Source organism: Apaloderma vittatum, unplaced genomic scaffold (assembly GCF_000703405.1).
Source record: "Apaloderma vittatum isolate BGI_N311 unplaced genomic scaffold, ASM70340v1 scaffold24354, whole genome shotgun sequence".
NCBI lineage: Eukaryota > Metazoa > Chordata > Aves > Trogoniformes > Trogonidae > Apaloderma > Apaloderma vittatum.
Genome location: NW_009713554.1, coordinates 3,874 through 25,846, shown reverse-complemented (window position 1 = coordinate 25,846; position 21,973 = coordinate 3,874). Strand labels below are relative to the sequence as shown.

Genomic DNA, 21,973 nt, shown 5'->3' with positions numbered 1-21,973 from the left:
GTTAACAGACAAATGAAAGATGCAGAAAACTTAGGATTAAACAAGACAATAAATTACTGCAAATGCTTCTTACACGTGTCTTCAGCAAAGAGCAAAATCCGAGTCTCTAAGTTCATTCTGAACCAACTCTTGAGGTGTGCTTGGGAACCTGTACCGCTCTCACCAACGCGGAGAGCTCCCCAGTGCCTCCGAGGAGCCAGGTATCCCAGTGCAGGCTCACAGCCAGTGAAATGCGCATTTAGTCCAACTCTTCATTACAGCTGCAATATTCTCACACGTCCAACCCTTCTCCTCCACAAGCAGGTGGAGCTCCTGACCCACGAAGACTGTTAGGAAGCTTACCTTCTCTCTTCCGCTGTACCCGGCCACTGAGCAAGTGGCTCCACTGAATTCACTACAGAAACAGAGACGCTACTCTGGTTCCTCTGCACGGGTAACGACTGTCAGGCCTGGTAAGGAGACCGGCTTGCTAGTCAACTAGTTACCAACACACCGGCAGCATAACCCATTATGGACCTGGGAAAACGGATTTACAAATCCGCAGCCATTCTGGGGCCTACGACTAAAATTTCTTACATAAAAATCTGGGCGGGTCAACATCAGCCATAACAACCGACAAGCTGGTGCCCGCAAAGAGCGTACGTTCTCCGAAAAGCGCACGTTACAATCATCAGCATCATTTTAACATGCTCTGAATTTATATACCCACGCCACGTGTCAATACATTTCCGGGTTTGGAGAGTTAAAAGCGAATTGTTACTACTGTGCCCTCATTCTGAGCTACTGGCAGAGAAGCCAGCAAAGCAGAAGAGTAATCCTGGTCTGGTCCTTGCTAGGAGTAACGGGGCAGAGATGAAAAGACATCCATGTCGGGTCTCTGTCACATTGAGCACTGGGGCCTGAGTTCTTGAAACAGTATGTTCAGAAGGTTAATCTTTAAATGGAAACAATTAGAAGAAAATTACATCTTCTTTGCTGGTATCATCTTGCACATTTAACAGACTCGGCTGAGAGGTCACCAGGGTCTGAACATGAACATTATTGGACTTGAATAGGTTCGCTGAGGCAGATGAAAGTGCTTCTGGCTGAGCATCCGTAGGGCCATACAATTCTATAGGAAAAAAACGAAACAAGACATGTTCATGACACCGCACAGGGTGCCTGAGGCATTTCCAGGGACACACAAGTTGGTCAAGACAAACCTGGCTGGAACGTGGCAGTCTGGCTGCTTGGAAGGACTGGACTTGCCGATCGTCTGCCCCTCAGGACACCCTCCTCTCGCCCAACAAGCCTGGGGGGAAGCAGCTGCTTCTGATCAACAGACGCTAAAGAAAATATTTTACAAATTAGTAAGGCTAGCAGGACTTCACAAATGTCACTACTTCACACTGGGGCCCACTGTACTGACATTTTACATATCTGAGGAAGCTGCTACACCACCAAGAGCTGGTGCTTTCGCTGCAAGTTACTTTAAGTTTCTCTTTAGCATTTTAGACCATGAATACTTTCTCTCTTCTCTTCCTTGCAGACTTCTAATTCACTTACTAGCAGCCCCGACACCCATAGATTTAAAACCTAGTACTATCAAGGAGAGCAGAGAAAAAATAATAAAAAATAAGTCTTTGTCCCTAGCATTCACATAGCAATGGCTATTTGTGCTACTTTTAACAGGCAGAACCGTGATGAACTTTTGTTGCTGCTCTGCATCTGTCTCACAGCTGCTCAGCAGCAGAGTACGCTGATTCTGGTGTTAGGGCCTGTCAAGTCTCTTAATTTCAACAATAAAAGCAATTCATGAAACGGTTACTCTGGATCCAAAGAACTCCTCTCAGTGCACATTCCTCACACGTCATGAAAACCAAATTCAGTGCACAGTATTTAGCCCCTGGTACAGAAAGTCTTGTTCCCTTTTTACGCTAAGATCTATGTAACAAGCAGGCATCCCACTAATGCTCACGAGAGAACAGAGACCAATATATTTGTGCTTTATACCTTTCATATAAATTCCAGAAAAACGCCATTAAGTACATTTCCACCGCAGAGATCATTATGTAAGAGCCATTAAAAATAAACTTGGGGGAGATGTGGTATTAGAGCCTTATTTTCCTACTCACCAGCACTCGGTATTCAGGGTAAGAGGATATTAGACTTCGTTTAGGTGCAAACCCATAAGCAAGTTTGCAGCTGCATTTAGGCACAACAGAGACACGATGTTGCTACAATGTGCAGAAGATTTTTCCCCTCCCCAGGCAGGCTTGGCCCCGAGTCTGCTATAGGAGTGTAGGCCCAAGTGATGGGCTTGCCAAGTATGGATACTACACAGAACTAAGAAGATAATTTTGTAACTTAAAATTATAGGTCATTCTCCTAAGCTGTCAGTGAGACTATTTTAAGCGGTAGAGAAAAAAGTGGGTTTTACAGCATCTGTCATTGGCAAAGATCACTACTTCAGTACCCAGCAGTTAGCAGCAGCAATTACACCATGACAAGGTGACTGTATTTTTACTTGCTTCTATTTGTGGCCAAATTAACCCCTTTCAACTCTACAACACACACAACTTCTCAGTTCTGGCCTAGAAATCTGTATTTAACGACTGACCAGTGCTAAGAAAGGCACTGCATTCAATGTCATTACAACTCTGGACAGATAGTGAGAAAAAGTTCAGTCAGCCTCAAAACGTTTCACTCGTGCAAAACGAGCTTCCCTCCTCGATTTTGCTTTAGCACTAGTTAGGAAAGAAGATTTTACATCCAGGTTTACAACCTCTAATCATCATTCTATTCTGCTGGATTACAGAACTCCATTTTCAACACTATTTCCAATTTAAACAGTATATACCTGTAACTCCTAATTTAAGGATTTTAAGAGCCGACTAACTGCAGTAAGCGCCCTAACCATTTGTAGCATCTTCATTTCTGGGTTCCACATAGGTAGCCAGAGACTTAAACTGCAGTATTCTGTCTCCCTGGGATGCCAGCAGAGATCAGAAATCCATCTAAATACACTTACCTGAACTGTCTGTCCTATGAGATGCTTTGTTCTTCCCACCTTTCTCTTTGCTTCCTTTCGTAAAAGCGGCCAGCTTTGTAGGAATTTGCTGCTGCACCGCAGCTGGTTTCTGTATCTGATTAGTTGCACTCAGGAGATGGATTGGCACTTCATTCTTCAGCGGAAGAACGGGACGATTCTCCAGGGTGGTGCTGTCCCTACGAACCAAGTCTGGCCGCTCCAGGTAATCCAGCCCAGGGACACTGACTCTCACAGAGGTTTTCAAGGCGGGTAGAGATGGTTCCACCCCTTCTCCATTGAAGCTAACGGAATGACTTAGCATCTGGCTCTACGTGAAGAAAAAGGCATTCTAAGTCAAACGGGTGTTTGCACCCTCAGACACAGGGAGGAGAGTCTACTCTCAGCCCTGAGAACATAAAGCATTTTCTAGTGAAAAATGCAACAGGTTAGATGAAGGCCAAAGCACACTTGCAAATACACAGCAGAGCAAGATTTTAAGTCCTTGACCACTGAAGAGAAGCTCAGCAGCTCCTGGCTGCTTCATATTGCACCCAGCAAAAGGAACACAAAAGCATGATGCATTAGGTGGTGACAGGATGGACAGAAAGCAGGACCGTAGGACATTAACACATGAGCCAATTTAATCAGACTCTCAACCTTCACATTTTGAAACATAGGAAATGTTTTTAGAAATCAATTGTACAAAATGTTACCTGTGTAGCACACCTTCCGCGATCACCTGCCTGCAATAGGGCAGTGTCTGTATTAAAAAAATCCTGAAGGATGTTTAAAAATAACTTATTCTCTACCTTTTTCAAAAACATACTCTCATTACCAAATGTCTGGGTGAACCTCACAGACACGGGGAGAACTGCCAAGCTCTAACAGTAGCCATCACCAGTTATTTCAGATGATGGTTCCAGGAGCCCAGTAAAAAGCGAACACGGGTTGGTGCTGCGAAAAGGGCAACCTTCATTCAGAGCCAAGCAGGTTAACAGAAGTGAAACTCCAAGAAAATTAATTCCCCACCTGTCCCACTTCCGGGGAGAATGTGCCTGACACTGTGTTCTGCTTCTTCAGCTTCCTTAGCTGATCTAGACGCTCCTTCTCTTTCTCAACTGCTCTCTGAGCTTCCCGCAGTCTCTCTAGGTCGTGCTGATAAGCCTCTCGCTGTCTCTCGAGTTCTTCCCTCTCCTGATTCAACTTCTCTCTCAGCTGCCGAGTCTCCTCTTCACGCTCCTGCAGCTGAGCTTCCCTGATGTCAAATTCCCTCTCCTGACGACTCCTTTCCCGATCCAGGCGTTGCTGCTCCAGCTTCAGTTGGCTCTGAAGCTTCTGTACATTCATCAGCTCTTCTCTCTGTTTTTCAAAGTTCCGTTGTTTCTCCTGCTCCAGCAGCAGATTGCCTCGTGTAGACTGCAGCCGGTATTGCTTCTCCCGGTCAACCATGGTGGCTCGTTGCATCTCGATGTAGCTGTCCTGCTGAGATATCACTGCCTGGAGGGGAAATAAGTTCAGCGTAAGGCACATGGGCTCAAAAAACACACACAGCTAAACGAAAGACAAGAGCATCTACCAGGTTAGAGACTTTTGTCTTCAAGAGCAGATCTAACTTCCAGCTTGGTCAGCCCATCAGGACTTACCCAGTGCTGAAGATGGTTAAGCGAGGAAGTTATGCTTACGTATGTCAAAATGAACATTCCTTGCACCTAGAATTATTACTCTAAATCCACTCACAATATTGGGGATTACAAGGTTACAGTAAAGTCAACTAATACGTGCACACATGTGTGTAGCAACCACTTTAGGAACTGAGCGCGGAGAGCAGACAGAGCTCAAAGTAGCAAAACAATTGCATTTAAGGGAGCAGGAAAAAGGAAGCAATTACTTAAGACAACAGATGTAACACTTCCTTCAAAATACCAGACAGAGTACTTGTTTCCTCGAGTCTCAGGTCTTAAATTCTGCACTCCACTCTAGCTTTAGGGGATATTTTCAAGGTAGCTCCTCTCCACACCTGCATAAATTTTACTACATTTAATGCCTAGCAAACCTCGTGGATACTAAATAGTGGTTTACCTGAAGACTGAAGAGCAACTGTAACAGCGTTTGTATTCTTTGGACAAGCTGAAAAGGAGAGGAAAGACGTTAAGACACTCGAGCAGAGTTCTGTTTTGATGTCTTAGACTTTTTTCTTTTGAAACTGAACACAATCAATGGTACCTGTACAAACCCGCACACAACAGGAGCACAGCCACGAGAGTACCCTAACACAGTAACAGCCAGTAGAGCAACACACAGGCACGATGAATTTCACTATATTAGTCCTTGCACAGGTGTAAATCAGTGCCCAGCAAATGGCACTGGGATTCCAGTGAGGAATCTTCATCATCAGTTTTCTTCACATGAGCTATTTAATGAACACGTCCCCCCATTCTCCAGCACTGAATCACTACACAGGTCTAGCACTCCTGAGAGATTCGGGGGCAAGTTTTGTTAGTGAGCTGAGGACATGCAGTCCTGCCAACAACGCCGGTAAAATGGTTTAGCCTAGACACCCAGAATCCACTTTGTTTTCTAATGGGATTTTCAGCTCTGCGTTCACAATTTGTTAGAGTCATAAGGTACAGGCTGTTAACCTGCTTGTGGTTCTACAGACATCAAAAATACTGAGTTTGTTGGTGGGTTTGTTTTGTTTTCGCATGCTGTTATTCTAACATGGCTATTTGCCGTTAGATTTCCTGACAGCAGGAGTAACATACCTGAGACTCTATGGTGGGTTGCACACCGCTGCTGTCATCCAGCCTCGTTACATCACTCTGTAGAAAAGACAAAACCAATATCTGCACTAGAGACACTTGTTGGGCACTGGTACTGCTGCCAGAAAAAGCTGGAAGGGTTCAATCTCATGAGGGAACAGCGTTTACCAGTGGAACAGAGGTTATTCCCATACACTGAAATAGATGCATGGTGATTGAAGCCAGAACTAATGGGACAGCATCAAGCAAATAAATATAAAAACAAACAATAAAGCCTCTCAAGTGCAAAGCTATCAAGTTCCCTCACAAAAGAGCCTTAACAGAGTCCAGGAATCTGACAGCCAAAACTCTGTTACAGTCCAGCCCTACCAGCTACTAAAACTTTTAACTTTGTGAGATTTGTTCAGCACTGCTGTTATGAAGAGGAACAAAAAGAAATGCATTAAATCACACAGAAGCCCAACATACGGTTTGAGATCCTTCCTCTGCATCAGAAGGGAGGTCATGCAGTTGTACATCTGAAGTCACTGCAGGGCCTCTCCATTCCCACGGTCTCTGGTCACCACCACTGTTCTTCCTAAAACTGCCACCTGAAAGAAGAGTGGAGAATGAGTAGCCCACACCAGCACAGGGCCTGTGAAAATTCATTGCACAACAGAGGAAGCAGGGAGAAAAAAAAAAAAAAAGGTGACTTTGAAGGTAAAACCAATATGCAACTGCACGGCTTTCTTCACACTGATTCAACAGTGACAAGCAGGACTGCTCCAAAAAGTATGAAAATGAAGAGAGTGGATTAAAATAAATAGGGAGAGTAAGTTCAAATTACGTTATGCTATTTTAAGTGAAGCAACCACAATGTATGCATGAAAATAATCGTCTGTGGCTACCAGAATTGCAAGCTTGTAACATGGAATGCTTGTTCGAAAAAAATCTATTCAAAGCAGCGCCACTGTAAGTGTGAGAGGAGGCAGGGGGAAACACTATGCTGTGTTAAGCACCTACACTACCACAGACATACGTAGCCCTTCAGAGATAACAGAAAGTATTCTAGAGATTAACACCCAGTGAAATAAAGATCATTTTATTTTTCAATAAATGCATGAAGCAAAACTGGAGATAAATAGCATCTAGTATTTCCCCTCGTTTCATTAACTGATTAATCATCTGTGCCAAAAAGACAATTAATATTATCTAAGGAATCAGTAACCCTCTAATGACTCTGCAGATACAAAAAAGGGTGGAAAAAAGTTTTCATGATTCAGTAATAAAAGCAGGCAGCTCAATTCGAATTTCCTAGAACAAAAGTTCCATGTGGAGTTGGGGTAATCAGGAAGCACGGGTTAAGGTAATGCTCTCAGCGTAACACTGAGAGCTCTACTCTGCTCTCTAGTGTTGGTATCAGACGCCAAAGACAAAAGATGCAAATATCATGTGCTAGAAATCTGCTCTTCTCCTCCTTTTAGAGCCTGGTGAAGATTCCTTGTATCAGAGCCTCACTGAACTCATTGTTCTTATCTCATTCTCTGCTCAGAGAAACACACTAAATAGCTAAGAAGCTCAGAGGAAAGCTGAATGGCCCCTTTCTTACTTTTATTGGAAATTGGGGGACTACTGTCATATCCACCAAAGGTCTCTGCTCTCCTGGGGAGTCCCAACCCAGAGCCATCTTCAGGCTGACAGGATCCACCGCCGAAGTGAGTGAAGATAAGTTTCTGGAGATCTTCAGCTAGGAAAGAGGAGCATATGTCATGTAAACAGCCACAGCTACGCAGCAAGTCAAGTGCATCATGCTGACAAGCTAAAGAAACAAATTCAACCATCAAGCACATTAAAAGATTTAGCAGTTTGATAAATTTCCTGCAGCACAGATAGATTTTCCTTTGTGACTAGCTCTTTACAACAGGCTCTTCATATTGCAAGCCTTGAATATTTGGTTTGTTTTTTTTTTCCAAAATAAAATTCTGTTTGTGCTTTTTTTCTTTCTAGATATACTATCTTTAGATAGGCTATTTTAATACATAACCCTCACATAATATTATATTTCAGAATTAGTGTATTATTAGAGCACACAGTTACGATCTGAATAGATGTATCCTAAGATTCCACTGGTTGATCATTATCAGTAAAAAACAATCCAAGCTGTGAGGAGGTCCTCCACGTAAGAACACAGATGCATTTTGCCTGTCCTGCAGATTGTTTCAAAGTAGTATGTTCTTACAGGATGATTTTCAGGATCTGTACTTAGATCCTACGTGTTTATCCTCACATACACATTCCCACATTGCATTTTTACCTTCTGTCACTGTGGACTTCAAAATTGCCTCTCCTTGCAGATTTTCTGAGATATCACCCCGTAGAAGTAGCTTTGATCGGGATCCTTGGGAATGGTCTTCAAACCCATTCATTTCAGACATTTCTAGATAGATCTGTTGCTTCTCAGTTAGACTTTGTATAATCAGGTCATCTTTCATGTTCAAACGCTCTAAAGGAAGAAACAAAGTCAGTTCTACCTTCCTAATCACTGCCAGAGTACAATGTTCCATTTGGAAGATTATTATTCATTTTATGGTCGGAGCATCAAACACAGAGATGTAATTAACAGTTAAGGGGAAAACTCACGGAGCATACAAAGCTTATTAGACTTGTTTAACTTAACTATTTCTATATAATCTTGCATTACTCTGAAAGACTTATGAAGGAGAAACTTGATCACATGATGTGATCAAAGAATAAGACGGTCATAAATCACAAACGATGCCGAGAAGCAGTTCGTGGAATATATAACTAAGTCATTACCTTGAAAATCTTTTAACTTAGCAGCTCTTGCTTCAGCCAGCCTCCTCTCTGCTTCAGGTTCATTAAATGTTCCTCCTTCTTCATCAGGACAGCTGTAAAAAGGGAGAGACGTTTGATTTACACATTAGGTAACTTAAAATCATCTCAGGATTCAACCTGAGGCTTTTGCCTAGGATGTGGTTTATCTTGTGTGTCTATCTTCCTCCCTTGTCCAAATCCCTGTTGCATATGACACCAGCAAACAAATTTTTTAGTTTATTTTTTTTTAAAAAAAGCAGAATAAAGTCTTTGGCTGGGTTTTTATGATATCTTTACAAGTAGCTTCTTCCCAATGAATACAAACAGAATTGCATGCTTCAGTCTTACAAAGAAAGTCAAATGGATTTTTACGATAAATTTACATCTGTGAGTCCTGTTACAAAAAGACAGAGAAGCAACAAATCGAGCCTGCTAGGTCTCACTCATAATTTACCTTTCTACAGCTCTGCGGATGTGTGCCATCCAGGAATTCCTCTCCTCTTTCGAGCTTGTGTGAATTTCATACATTTCCGGTCCTTTTAAGGAGGCACTAATTAAGAACATTGCTTTTTCCTCATTAGCTACCTCTCTTACAATCAACTTTTGCAATGAGATAACTGGTGGTTTAGAGTCCTGTAAAACAAAATATAATTTATTGTACTACATTACATATGTTCTTTAGGGTTTTCTGCTTCCTAGCTCCCCCTGTCTTCCTAGTTATACAGTTTATTGCTACGGCCTCTTCACATGATACTTCCGACACTGTCATTTTGTACTCATCAACCAGAGATCAAAACTATGAAAACAAATTGACAGGAGGGATATTAGTTACTATCAAAGCTTCACACAGCATAGGTCCAATATATGCAGCCTAGAAGGATCCTCCCCAGAAGAAAACAGTTCTTTGTAACGGCTGAACCTTCACAGCACGATCCAGAGCAACGATAAGAAAACTGAACTGTGAGACACCAGAGCACTGGGCTTTGCCAGCTTCTCTGAGCAGCTGTACTGTAATTCAAGCCATGAACAGAGGTCACTGGAAAAACAGGATCCCTGAGCAGATTAATTTGTTCCTCTCATTTGCTTGATTTATCTATGGAGAAGTAATATCTAAATCTCAAATAAACTATATACATAAAAGGATGGGAAAACTCATCAGTCTACAACTGCAGAACATGTTACTGGAGGGAAAAAAATCCCTCTCATAAGCAACTGTATGATATGTGCTCACAGGAGGAAAAAAAGTTACTAGAGGACATGCAAACCAGGGCATGACCTCGCAGTGGAACAGCTATACTGACAAAGAACACCCAGCATGATCTTATTTCTTGGAAACAATGTTTTAGCCTCTGTGTAAGCTACTCACACTTAGCTCAAAGCAACAGCAGTCACAGAAAACTGCCACAACAGTCGAGACGCTTTACATTAACAGGGTGATTCTCCCTTCTATGAACTTGCTCTTCTGCTCATAGCTCAGATGCGTTTGGCAAACAGGGCAGAGTTAGTCTATCAGCCTCAACGTCATAAAATGAAGCGTTGTTCAAAGATTCACCTAATGCTGTTCAAGAAGAAACAACTTCCAGTCCTCCTGATTTGTGAAATTATCCCCATTCCATGCATTAGAAGGGTAATTTGAAAAGCAGCTGCTTTTACAGCCCTGAGGTCACCAAACTGGCTTTTGCCATTAGAATTCAGCTCTAATGTTAAGAGTCTTCAAAAAACCCAAACCACCCAAGAAAACAATTACACAAAATACTTTCTCTGCTACTGGCTCTCTTACAGCTGTAACTGAACTAGAGCAGGACAAAATGTACACAATTAACTGCTCTGAGGATACCTGTGGAAATGCCCTAGAAAAGCAAGCAAATCCACCGAGTGTCCAGAGTGCTGCGGTAATTGCATTCCCATTTAGTGCTTATTACATTTACTTCAGGAAAGTTCTCTGCCCCTAGTAGATCTTGGGTTACTATGACCACGGTTACCATGTCCCTAACCAAACGGTGATGTGGCAGCTAGAACTGGCTGATGCAAGGGAACACTATTTTGCACAGCATGAGGGATTCAACAAGTATCAGAGCTGTTTCAGAACAAGTGATTGTGTTGTGTTCTGGCTGGTTTATTAACTCAATTTTTCTCCTGAATCTATCAAGTACAGGACATCTCTAACCGTATTTCTTTCATAGTTACTGTCACTTTCTTAAATACTCCAAGTGAATGTATTAAATAAGGAGAACAATACCTACCACTGATGCAAACATATATTTTTGGTCCTTTTCTTGTAAGAGCAACAGTACATCAGTTAACAGGACTGCCAGAATATCTACAGTAACAACAGAGAAAAAAAAAAAGAAAAAAAGAAAAAATATCTTAAAGCAGAAAGACTGGTCCAGACTAAAAAACCAAAGCACTTGAGTTAAATTTCCTGTGGGTCAGGGAACAGCACGTCAACATCTGCAATACTGAGTCTGCTACTGCCTTCCACCTGGGTTGCCCACGGACAGCTTGCACTCGTACAGAACCAGCACAATACGAACAGAGCTGATGTAAAGCTTGAAAAGCCCTACACAGGCATCCTGCACATCAGCTCAAACACTCACGAGGCAACACGTCTCCCTCAACAGTAGATTCTTCTGGAACTGCAGCTGTTCACTGTGCCACCTGCTCCTGGCTGCAATTCATGTGCTATTGAAGCTTCTCCTCGAACACTTGAACAATGAAGCTGTTAAAACATTCACTGACGGACACTGTTTTGATTTTCTGGCAAAACAGACATTACGCAGAACGAAGGTGTCATGGGATTGACACGACACAATTTTTCAAAAGTGTGAACCAGAGCTCGCACAAGATAATGCCTTTCCACAGGAGACTAAGTCAGGATGACTCAAACCTTTGTCATTTATCTAAAGACCTCCCTCTTGAATTGGAAAGTAGATCAGGCAGATAATAAGCAAACAGCATAAGGAACTTAGCACGCACCATTACAGAGATGCTTATTGGACAAGCCAAGAATAGAACAAGTGCTATTTCCTCCAATATCCTATTAAACAAGCAGGTTATTGTCATCTTATTTTATACTCAATCGATCAGTAATAAACAGTTACTAAAAAATAAATAAAGATCTTGCTTCCTAGCTGAACTTCTCCCATTCCTGGTCCTTTACCTTTGAGTCGCCCTGACGCAGCCTTCCAGTACAGCATCCCATCCAGTAGAAGCCGCCTCCGTCCCATGTCATCCTTCCGGAATAAAAGGCCATTCTTGCATTTTCCAGACGATTTTAGCTCCATTTTATGCATGATCTCTTTAAGGCGCTGCCCCTTCTCGCATTCATTTACCATGGCATCTACATGAGTGATCGTGTCCTTAATTAAACTAAGGGCCTGAGTCAGCTCTTCATAATCCCTAGTTCCAGCTACGAGAAAAAGAATAACAATCAGTCACAATTTCTACTCTGGAATGCAAGATATGAGCCACTCACACATCTGTAACATGAAGGTTCCATACTGAACATCTAGCAGCATTTCCTAGGAGGGTAAGTTTAAGAGTAAAATCAAATATTTGAAAGCTCTAAATCTCTAATGAACCAACAGGCTTAACTACTACGGTTTTGTGGTTGCAGACTGGAAGCTGAAAACTGGTCTTGACCCTGCGATGAGGTGAGACCAATCTGAATCTGCATCTATAACAGCATCTGCAGCTAACGAAGAAGAAGACAGGTATAAGGCGGTACCACCCCGCCCCTCCTTATCTGAGGAAAGAACATGCAAAACGTGGGAGTAAAAGGACAAGCAGGCAACTGCGAGTCTTCTGGGAAAGACTAAACAACCTACCTTCTGTATTCTGAATAATGCGTTCCACCAAGACTGGGTATTTGGTGATGCGCTGTGTTACTAGAAGGATACACTCCTGAACACCAAGTCTCCTCACAATGGAGTAGTTGCCAATTTTCTAGAAAACAAGACAGACTCAGCACATCCATTGTACCTATTGCTCTTCTAACTCCCTCGCCTCTCCACTCACACATTTTCTGTCTCAAAAAGTACAGTCAGACACAGCACCACCAGATTAGCAGCACTCTTTTTACTAAAGCAAAACTCCTGAAAACATTAAGAAAGTTTCTTTTATTCTTGGAAAATACTGTAGGTATTATCTTCAACTACTGTTAACTAAGCCTGGAGGCAAGCAGAGGAAGTTTCCAAGCTGAAGTGTTTGCCTATTTGCTAAATGATTGCCTTTTCTAATAGGATCAGTCCTTAAATATAGAGAAAAGCACTACATTTTTAAACTCAGACCCAACCACCTAACAGCCAAATTAGGTCAATAATGAATAAACTCAGTGTTTGCCAGTAGGCTGATCTACAGAAACACATTTCTGTTTAGAAAGGGAAGACTGCAAAGCATCAGAATCCCATTAGTTAGTCTGACTGCAGGTGGAGAACAAACCTGACAGCAGAACACAGTACCGAGGTCCTTCTTTACAAGGACTGAGGCTACATATTGTTAAAATCTGGTCACATTTTTAGTGCCTTAAAAGTAAAGGGTGCTCACTTTTAGAGACACCTAGTTAAGAAGGGCTGTAAGTACAGAGCTGCGGTGGAAAGTTCACACAGTATCACTTACTGATGACTGGAAAATGAGAATACTTAGGACTGTGCAATGCCATCTGAGATTCAGGTTACAGGCTTTCACTCTGGCCATGTCTCCTCAGCCCTTCCTATTAATTGCACGTTACCGTGTACAGCAAATAAACAAACCACCTTGGAGCCAATCTTCTGGTTTTAGAAAGATGACATAATGGGCAAAAGTTGACTAAAAGTACCTGCTTTTTCTGTAGTAGTTCATCAGCAGCATTTATCATTGATTTAATTTATTGTCAAGCCAATTTACAAAGACGGCCACACAGCAGGGCAAGAGAGCCATGCACAGAACAAATACTCTGTTCCCCAGTCCTATGTGCTCTCGAAAGCCTTCCTCAAATTTAACACCTGCTAATTGTGGCTTTGTGTCCAAACACCTCAAAAAGTCTAAAATACAAGAAGCTAATAACTCATCAAGTAACAAGAACGTGCCTCTAATCCTGCTCATTCAAAAGGAAGAGATCTTCACATACAAAATAAAACCCAAGGCAGTCAAGTATATTTTACACAGTTAGAATGGGAGACTTCTGGCTGTTGTTTACCTTTATTAAGTTTTGGAACTTCTTATTGCTTTGGAACAGGTCTTTATAGTGACTAACAGCTTCATTGTGTCCACAACAGAACACACCATATTTTTCTTTCATTCTCTCCCCATTTTCACCTGAAAACTAATTGGAAATACAAGAACGAAAGACACGAATCATTAAAGGTAAACGTACCTCCACTGCAAGACCCAGGTTTAATGGGGATTTATGGTAAATGATTTCTGAGATATTTCTTCAATATTTCAATTTCTTCTGTACCAGAAACAAGAGATTTATGCCGTGACATCTGACAGCTTGAAATACCACAATATAACCAAACATGACATGATGGTTGTAATTACGAGAATTTTTTACGGCTTTCTAGGCCTCTGCACTTTAAAAGACTGAGGACTGTAAAGGTTGAAGGGCATGATATATGAAAGAAATTGTTGCATCCACACCATAGCAGAATAGGTGCTAAAGCTGTAATGAGTTCAAAGAAACTTTCCTTCTTGGTCAGAGCCAAGAAGCTGGGCATTAAATGCACAACAGTCATGCTTGGGATGGACACAAGGAATATGCTACTTTACTTTTGGAACAGATGAAAAATAGAACTACACCCTCAGCAGTCACATATCCCATAACATGCATATGCACATGAACAAAGAACATTTAATGAACATTTATTAATATTTGGGACCAGGTATGTTAATTGGAGTCATGCTCACACATCACACTGGGAAGATAATCTTAAACTCAATAATAAGAATCTTAAACTCAATAAATTTATCTTTGCATAACATAACTTTAACCTCACAGTTTGCTTTTTAGAAAGTTGTGTCGACAACGTTGGTAGAATTTAATTCACACCTGTTTTATCAAGAGGTCTCCAATGTTCTGGATTATATAATTTCGGTCACTGCCTTCCTCCAAGGATTCCTTTCGTCGCTCCTTTAATTGGAGCAGAAATTGTCCGTGCATCTCCAGCAGCTCATCCACACAGGGGAAGAGCTTGTTGATGACTGCATTTGGGAACTGCAGCTCCTCTCTCATGGCTTTGGAGTACACCTTCAGCATTATTTTCAGTGTTCTGACATGGTGCATTTCAGTCTGCATTAGTTCTGGGCAAGGAGAAACAAACAAACAAAAAATCAAGTCATTTATATGCCGTACAGTGACTGGCGAGGTATAAAAGAATAAGCTCTGAAAGGCACCGCCTTTTGTAGCATCTTCACCACAACCTTTGCATCGGTGATGCGAGACTCCTAAATCTGCCCTGTTAATCTCCCAACCAAACAGCGACTGACCCTACTTACTTGACGACATTTCCCAGTTACAGCTGAGTTATTCCCTAATTGTCTAGCTGGCCATTGCTGCTCACACAGGCATACTAAAAAATATAGGTTGCTTAAAACCATTAACAGTAGGATTTATGCACACTAACAGACTTGAAAATCTTCACTCAAGTTTAGGTTTCAAGCACAAGTCAAAATGGGGGCCAATAAAAAAGATTTCTGCTTTGTTTCAAAAACAGTGACACTATGAAATAGAACAAGTTGTAAGAATAACAAATCCTCTTACCATAAATGACATCTTGCCTTTTTATAACGTCTTTCTTTTGCCTTTTTGCATAAGGCTGTTCCACTGCAACACTCCAAGACTCTGCCTCAAACTCATGAGCATCTGTTTCTATTTCACTTCGAAGGGATACAGAATATGCATCTAAACCAAAACCACATTTAATTTCAATTATTATACAATTGTTTCCCACCATATTCCTCATTACCATCATTAACAACAACAGCAAGAGTAAAAACATCTCAGTGCTGCTTTAAGACTGTGTGAGAAAAATCCTGAAAAGCACAGAAATTCCATACCTTCCAGAAAAATGGAGTCTGCTGTTGAAGGTGCAAGCGAGACAACATCATCTGAGGTCTGCTTAAATTTTATAAAGCCTGAATCCCCTTCATCCATGTCTCCTGTAATCAGTCTAAATGGCCAAAGAAATGAGACCAAGGGACCAAAACAGAACATTAACATTTTTAAAGTTGTTTGACAAAAAAAATAAACCAAATTACTAGCATCTTTCCGAAACCATAGTGCAATTAAGTTAAAATAAATACACAAAAGTTATCGTTGCACTCCAACATTAAGCAGTCAAATCAATTTAGCAACTCCATCGCTGAAATATTACAGTTTTAATTAGAGCAGCATGAGCAAGTATGCAACTTCTGGTATGACATTTTAAGAAGACATCACCTAGTGACAAGCCATAGCCCCCCTTAATAGTAGAAAAGGCACTTTCACTGAGGAGGGAGCATAACCGTGGCACATAAAAAATAAGCAACTGCTTAGAAGAGCAGGCAGCTTTGAATTTGTCTACTACTTTAACAAAGGTATCCTGCAATTTAAAACTCTGTCATCTCCTATACTAATCAGAACCAGCACAAGCTGGAGTAACTGAACTCAGAAGAGATGACTGAATTTCAACAAGTCTGAAGACAAATATACCCATGAAAGCCACATTCTCGGCAGAGATACTCAAATATTGCCCTATTTTATATCTTTCATGACAGTACGGAGAGGCTAAAGACAAGGTGATTTAAACAGACAAAAAAGCACACTGTTCAGGGAAATTAATTGCAGCATTAAAAGCTCAATAAATCTCTTTTGAGCCTGAAAACCAATCTGAGTTCTTGCTTTAGCTCTGAAATTGTTTTCCTTCTCATGTTGGGGAGGGTAGGGGTGGGCAGCAGAAGCTACTGATTGAGAAAAGAAGCAGTTTACTTACCCAAATTTATTAACAGCTCCTGCAGTATTCAATGACGACTGAGAATTTCCTCTTTGGGCGATAGTCATACCGAGATTCCGTGATAGTACTGGGGTGCCATCCGGTCCCAAGAGAAGACTTCGGGGCTGCTCCTTCAAAGAAGCTGCTAGAGAGGCAAAAATTGAATTGGTACTGAGAAAGTGAGGTGTACACTGCAGATCGCCTGCTCTCAAACCTCTCTCTGAATGCGGACGGAGGACGGACAGGATCTTGGATGTCAAGAGCTCATTGTCCAGAAAAACATTCTCATTCCATTTTCTTGAAAAGGAACCACAAAAAGACAGCTCGGGATGAGCTGGAATTGTATTGCTCCTGCCGCTGCTTTTTGAATTTGTATTCCCCATGCTCACTACCGGCTGCCCTCAGACTTGGCACAGTAAAGTGGCCCCAGAGATGCACGGTTTTTATACTACCTGTGATCCTTCTAGAAATGTAAAGCTGCCACTTAACTTACAGTATTGGCTAAATCAGCAGGTCTGAAGTGCAGGAAATTGGTCCCTACTGTGCCCATTTAGTGTGGAAATTGCAAAGTATCTTCTCCTTTAGTAAAACACTAGAACCTACACACAAATTATTCACACCCTACCACATAAGGGCACAGAACATTTCATGGCAAACAAGAAAAATCTGAGATCACATAAAAACTGCAAGTTCTTTGCAACGCTTACTGCTACACAGGGATTTATATCTGCATGCACATACACTGAACATAATAGATACTGGAGCTAAATTTAATTTTAATACCGCAGCTTTTTAATGCTTTTCAAATCTGGGCAGACTGTGAACTAGAAAGATATTTAAAACTTTAATCACTATTACACAATACATGGAAGACTGTAATAGACTTATAAAAAATGGAGACAATTATTTAGCACTAATGTCTGTAAATGAATGATAAGGAACAGGAGACAAAATACATCCTTTTAAAAAAGGAACTTCAGAGAAGTCAGAGATGAAGAATCAGCCAGACGATCCTTAAACTTATCGATGACAAGGTCTGCAGCTGCCCTTTTGCCAAAGGGCTTCTGAGGACATGGGAGTGGAAGAGAGCTCATGGATCCTTGAACCCAGGACTCTGCTGCTGTGAGCAAGTTTTGTCTTACACCCAGCCTGAACTCCTCTCCCAGTGCTGGGTCCAGGGGGCTGCTTCAGGACCACGCTCTTGTCTATAGCTCCAGCCAAGGTTTTACACTTTTTCTTGTTAAAACACCACCGATGTCTACCCACCCCCAAGAGTTCCCCTTCCTTAGTCTGCGCTCCTCAGTGTGCCTCCACTAACATTTCTCTCTCCCTTTACTTCTGCCTTGCTCACCTGAATACAGCTCAATCAAGGCGTTCATGTTGCTTCTTACGAAACAGGTTTTACTGCATTTCTTGACATCCCATAGTCTACATCTGCTCGTCTCTCATTTCATCTTCCTTGAAGCAGTTGACTAAAACCGTGGTAGGGCTACAGGGGAGGCTTCATCAACAACACTTAACAGGAATTACATCGCCACATCTTTTCCTGTTGGAAGTTCCTTTCCCAAAACTCGTTTTGGTTTGTAATCTGCTGGCTACACACACAGCACATGCTCAGTCTATAACAAACTGGGTAAACTGAGTCCTCTCCCATCATCTTCAAGTGATGAGCTCCAAGCTCGTTGTCCCAAAAGAGGAGACTAAGTAGGCATTAGCAAGATTTGAAAAGGCGTAATTCTTAAAGGCTTAATAATAAATGTCCTCTCATCTCCATTTGGGCAAGTATTGAAATAATCTGCCATCAAATTCTCTTTGTGGGCTCCACAAGCCTAGAACAAAGTTCTGTTTCACACTGGTATCTTCAGAGGCAAAATGCTGGGAGAGGAATGGGGAGGAGACCACAAACAACACAGTCTATACCTTTCTTACAACGTATGTCTCTTATGTGGATACAATACCTTCGGGCTGTATTGCTGGGCACTGCAGCCTGCAGTGGGATACTGTGGGTAAAGACATACAATGCTCATGCTATTAGCTGTTCCCTTAAGTTCCAGCTCCTGCTTTTGACTATGGAAAATAAGCACTGGCTGCCTAGCAGAGTCTGCACCGACAAAAAGCCATTTTCTGAGTTCAATTAGCACTGTCTGCACACTGCTGAGAGTTCGTATTGATCGTTGTTAACCTATCACACCAGACCAGACTATATACCACAGAGCTGTTTCAACGACAAACCCTACAGCCAACTTTTCCTATTTTCATTATTCCTTACTGTTTCCTATTTTAGCCTTTGCACTTTCCCCTAAATGCACAAAAACCACTCTCAGTAATGCAAACAGCCACTTATCCTTTTATAACTATTATTCCCTCTGCGCTACCTCTTGGTAAGAATCATTTCATAAAGAAGCACACTTTGCAATCCAAGTCGAAAAATACCCAACAAAAACACACGAAACACACACGGTAACACTCAGACATTCACACCAGTTGTGTTTCTTACAGCCCTCAAAGCAAACAAACGGACTGACTCCAAGGCAGAAAATAATTCTGCTCTAGTTATGGTCACCTGAGAGCCAAGAAGCCTGTTCTGTTAATGCAGACCTTGTAACATCTACAAATTAAAACACCATTTAAACCATATACCTGTGACCATGACAGTCTTTTCCAGTAGCAAAAGGCTATTTCAAAGCCTGTGCTGCAACAGAGCTGTTCTTTCTTCTTGCTGTTTTTTTGTCTACCAGATCCTTTTTCCCAGTTCGTTTCAACAAAGATTTATGTTCAGACCATTAGTGCTAGCTTGTCTTAGAGATTTCTAGCAACCACTAGCTGCAGGCAAGTTTTAAATAGACAATTATGAAAATCTGATGTAAAACAAAGTTCACAGTTCTAGTCTTTTCAGAGGCCAGAGAATAGACAATCAATGAAAAACGAGCTTATTGATCCCTTTTCACCATGATATTTTGAGGTTACACAGCAAGAAGGTATAAAGAAAAATAAAAAGATAAAAAGATAAAAACACACAGGAGATTGCTAGGAGCCTCTAAGCCATTCCCAATAGAAAAAAAAATGAAGCCATCTTATTAAAAGAGACCTTTTCTATACTTCAATAACACACTGTGTATAGCCTTTAAAACATATTAAAGAAAAAAATACAATCGAACAGATAAGCCTTGAGCACAGAAATCATTCTTTAGTACAAACCTGGGGAAATGCACTGGGGCGAACTTTGTGGAGATCCAGAAGGTCTGTGCTGCAAATCTTTCTGCTACAGGAGAAAATACAATATTCTTACACATACAGACCAAACTTTCAGTCCAAACTGAATCATATTTTTCCTATGACATAGCACTAACTGTAGTGAAGCTGTATGCTACTGAAAGTATAAAAGATCTGAAACAGTAATAGTTTTGAATTTTTCAGAACGGCATACAGACATTAAGTACAATCGAGTACAAATCCAACTGAATTAGAACCAAAAATGAAGTTACAGCTGAATTAAAGCTATGATAACAATTTATTAAATGAAAGCAAATCTTTTACACAGACACATACTTTGCTTCAGTTCAGTTTACAGCATACGAACTAAACTAGCCCAGTCAGTTTCAACAAAAATTCAGCCTGCCCGTTCAAAATTGCCTCTGTGATAATCTGTACAACTTTCTAGTCCTTTCAGCACTAGGACGTTACAGTTCATTGAGATACAATTTATCAAAGATGCAAAGAAACTAAGTAATATAGTCTGTAACAAATAGCTTTTCGGGAATCTTGCTTCACTTTGAGGATCTTATTTCTGATTTCATTCCTCATTTCAGTTTGTGTTACCAGTCCCCCTTCGCTCTTTTCAGGAGTGGTTTGTCAGGACTGATCCAACCATCAAAGTGTGGGAGATGGTAGAGAGTGGAAATAAAAGCACCAGAGCAAGTGAATTTTTCAGTTTAAAAGGAAAATGCACCATGTCCTGAGAAGTTCAAAAACCTCACAAGAACATTTCTGCCTTCAGAAGAGTTCCATTCTAAATCACCAAGAGCTGAAAGCACTTCTCTAACCTCTAATTGCCCAGGTTTGAGCTGTTCTGCTCTCTCTCCCGCCTCACAGTACTCCCATATCTGCTATCAGTCTCTGAAATCATTGACACTTGCAGATTAAAACAAACTAAAACTCCCTCAAGTACACTTAGTTATAAGGAGGAGGAAGCGATTTTCAAACCTAATACCAGAATAAAAAATAAAAAAAAAGAGAGATAAGACAGCCACCTGAAATCAGCCTGTGACCTCACATGCAATCACAGGCACCACGGTGACACAGATAAAAACCAAACAGCTTAGCAAGATATAAAGTTCATCGCAGTTCAAAAATGAAATCACTTACTCTGCACTGCTCAGCTAAAAAATAATTGACAATTGTTATAACCAAATTTTCTCCCACCTCTCACACTCTTCTATCTGCCTTGAAATGGCACAACTTAGTAAAATAGGGTGGCATAAAATTCCGAGGTACGACAAATCCAGCAATGTACCAAAGACAACGATGAGTTTGAGCATTCTTGCGTTAGTCACAGTTCCGGCAGACACAAGCAATGGTGAGCAGTTTTCAGTACAGCAATAAAATGTTTCACTTTATTTTTTTCCTACATACAATGTCATTAATTACTGGAATGATAAGTTAATAACCACGTCTTGAAGATAGAGGGCAAGATTCTGTCCTGATGCAAATTATAAACACTCGCTTCAAAGTAAATTTACTATCTTGAGCACTGTCATTATAAAAGAACAACAAATTTCAAAACCCACCTTGGGTCTGATACTGCTGCATTCAGCCAGTAAAGTCTTGCAGTTCTTATGGACATTCACTGCACAATCTGGAACACACACAAAGGAAGGGTCTGCAGTTATTCCTGTTATTTCCATCTAGGGAGAGGAAGAGTGACACATAAAAGATTTTGGAAGAGACGCAGAGTCAACTCATGTGTTTCAGCAAGAACCCTTGTGAATGTTCTGTTCCTGATTTCATACCACTCAAGCTTCTTCTATAAGACTCAGAATCATTGATAATGCAGTTCACACACAAAAGCACAAAGAGACACCAAGATGATGATCTCGGACTTGATGATCTTAAAGGTCTTTTCCAAACTCAATGATTCTATGATTGCAAGATCCTTCATCAAAAGCAGAAGCAGGACAAGAGCAACTCAGAGTTAAGGAAACCAGGATTCATTTCTTAAAAGAAAAAAGAGAAACAGAGCAAAAGTTGGAAGATGAACACTGTATCTCCCAGAGAAAAGCTATTTATGTTTAAAGCACAAATTAAAAATATTGAAGGTCTCTTCATCCAAACAGAACCACCCTTGTGCCTGGTGCCAACACTGGCGATCTGCTTTAAGGCTCCTGGCTAACATAGAAAAACGCTCACTTCTGTTTTCCATAATTACAGCAAAACTCTAAGCA

General features: G+C 41.1%; 1 protein-coding gene across 1 annotated transcript; it reads right to left on the bottom strand.

Annotated features, from left to right (window-relative positions):
• Nucleotides 1–777: 777 nt before the first annotated feature.
• ARHGEF18 (Rho/Rac guanine nucleotide exchange factor (GEF) 18) lies at nucleotides 778–21,436 on the bottom strand (the record flags this gene model as incomplete). The annotated part of the gene is made up of 21 exons (XM_009868428.1): nucleotides 778–1,111; nucleotides 1,203–1,325; nucleotides 3,011–3,338; nucleotides 4,040–4,507; nucleotides 5,090–5,137; nucleotides 5,773–5,829; nucleotides 6,238–6,359; nucleotides 7,358–7,495; nucleotides 8,063–8,251; nucleotides 8,566–8,657; nucleotides 9,038–9,216; nucleotides 10,827–10,903; nucleotides 11,744–11,992; nucleotides 12,411–12,528; nucleotides 13,760–13,885; nucleotides 14,612–14,862; nucleotides 15,323–15,463; nucleotides 15,619–15,731; nucleotides 16,533–16,677; nucleotides 19,731–19,794; nucleotides 21,320–21,436. Coding segments are annotated over 21 exons (3,306 nt in total), but the record flags the coding sequence as incomplete, so codon positions are not given.
• Nucleotides 21,437–21,973: the final 537 nt, after the last annotated feature.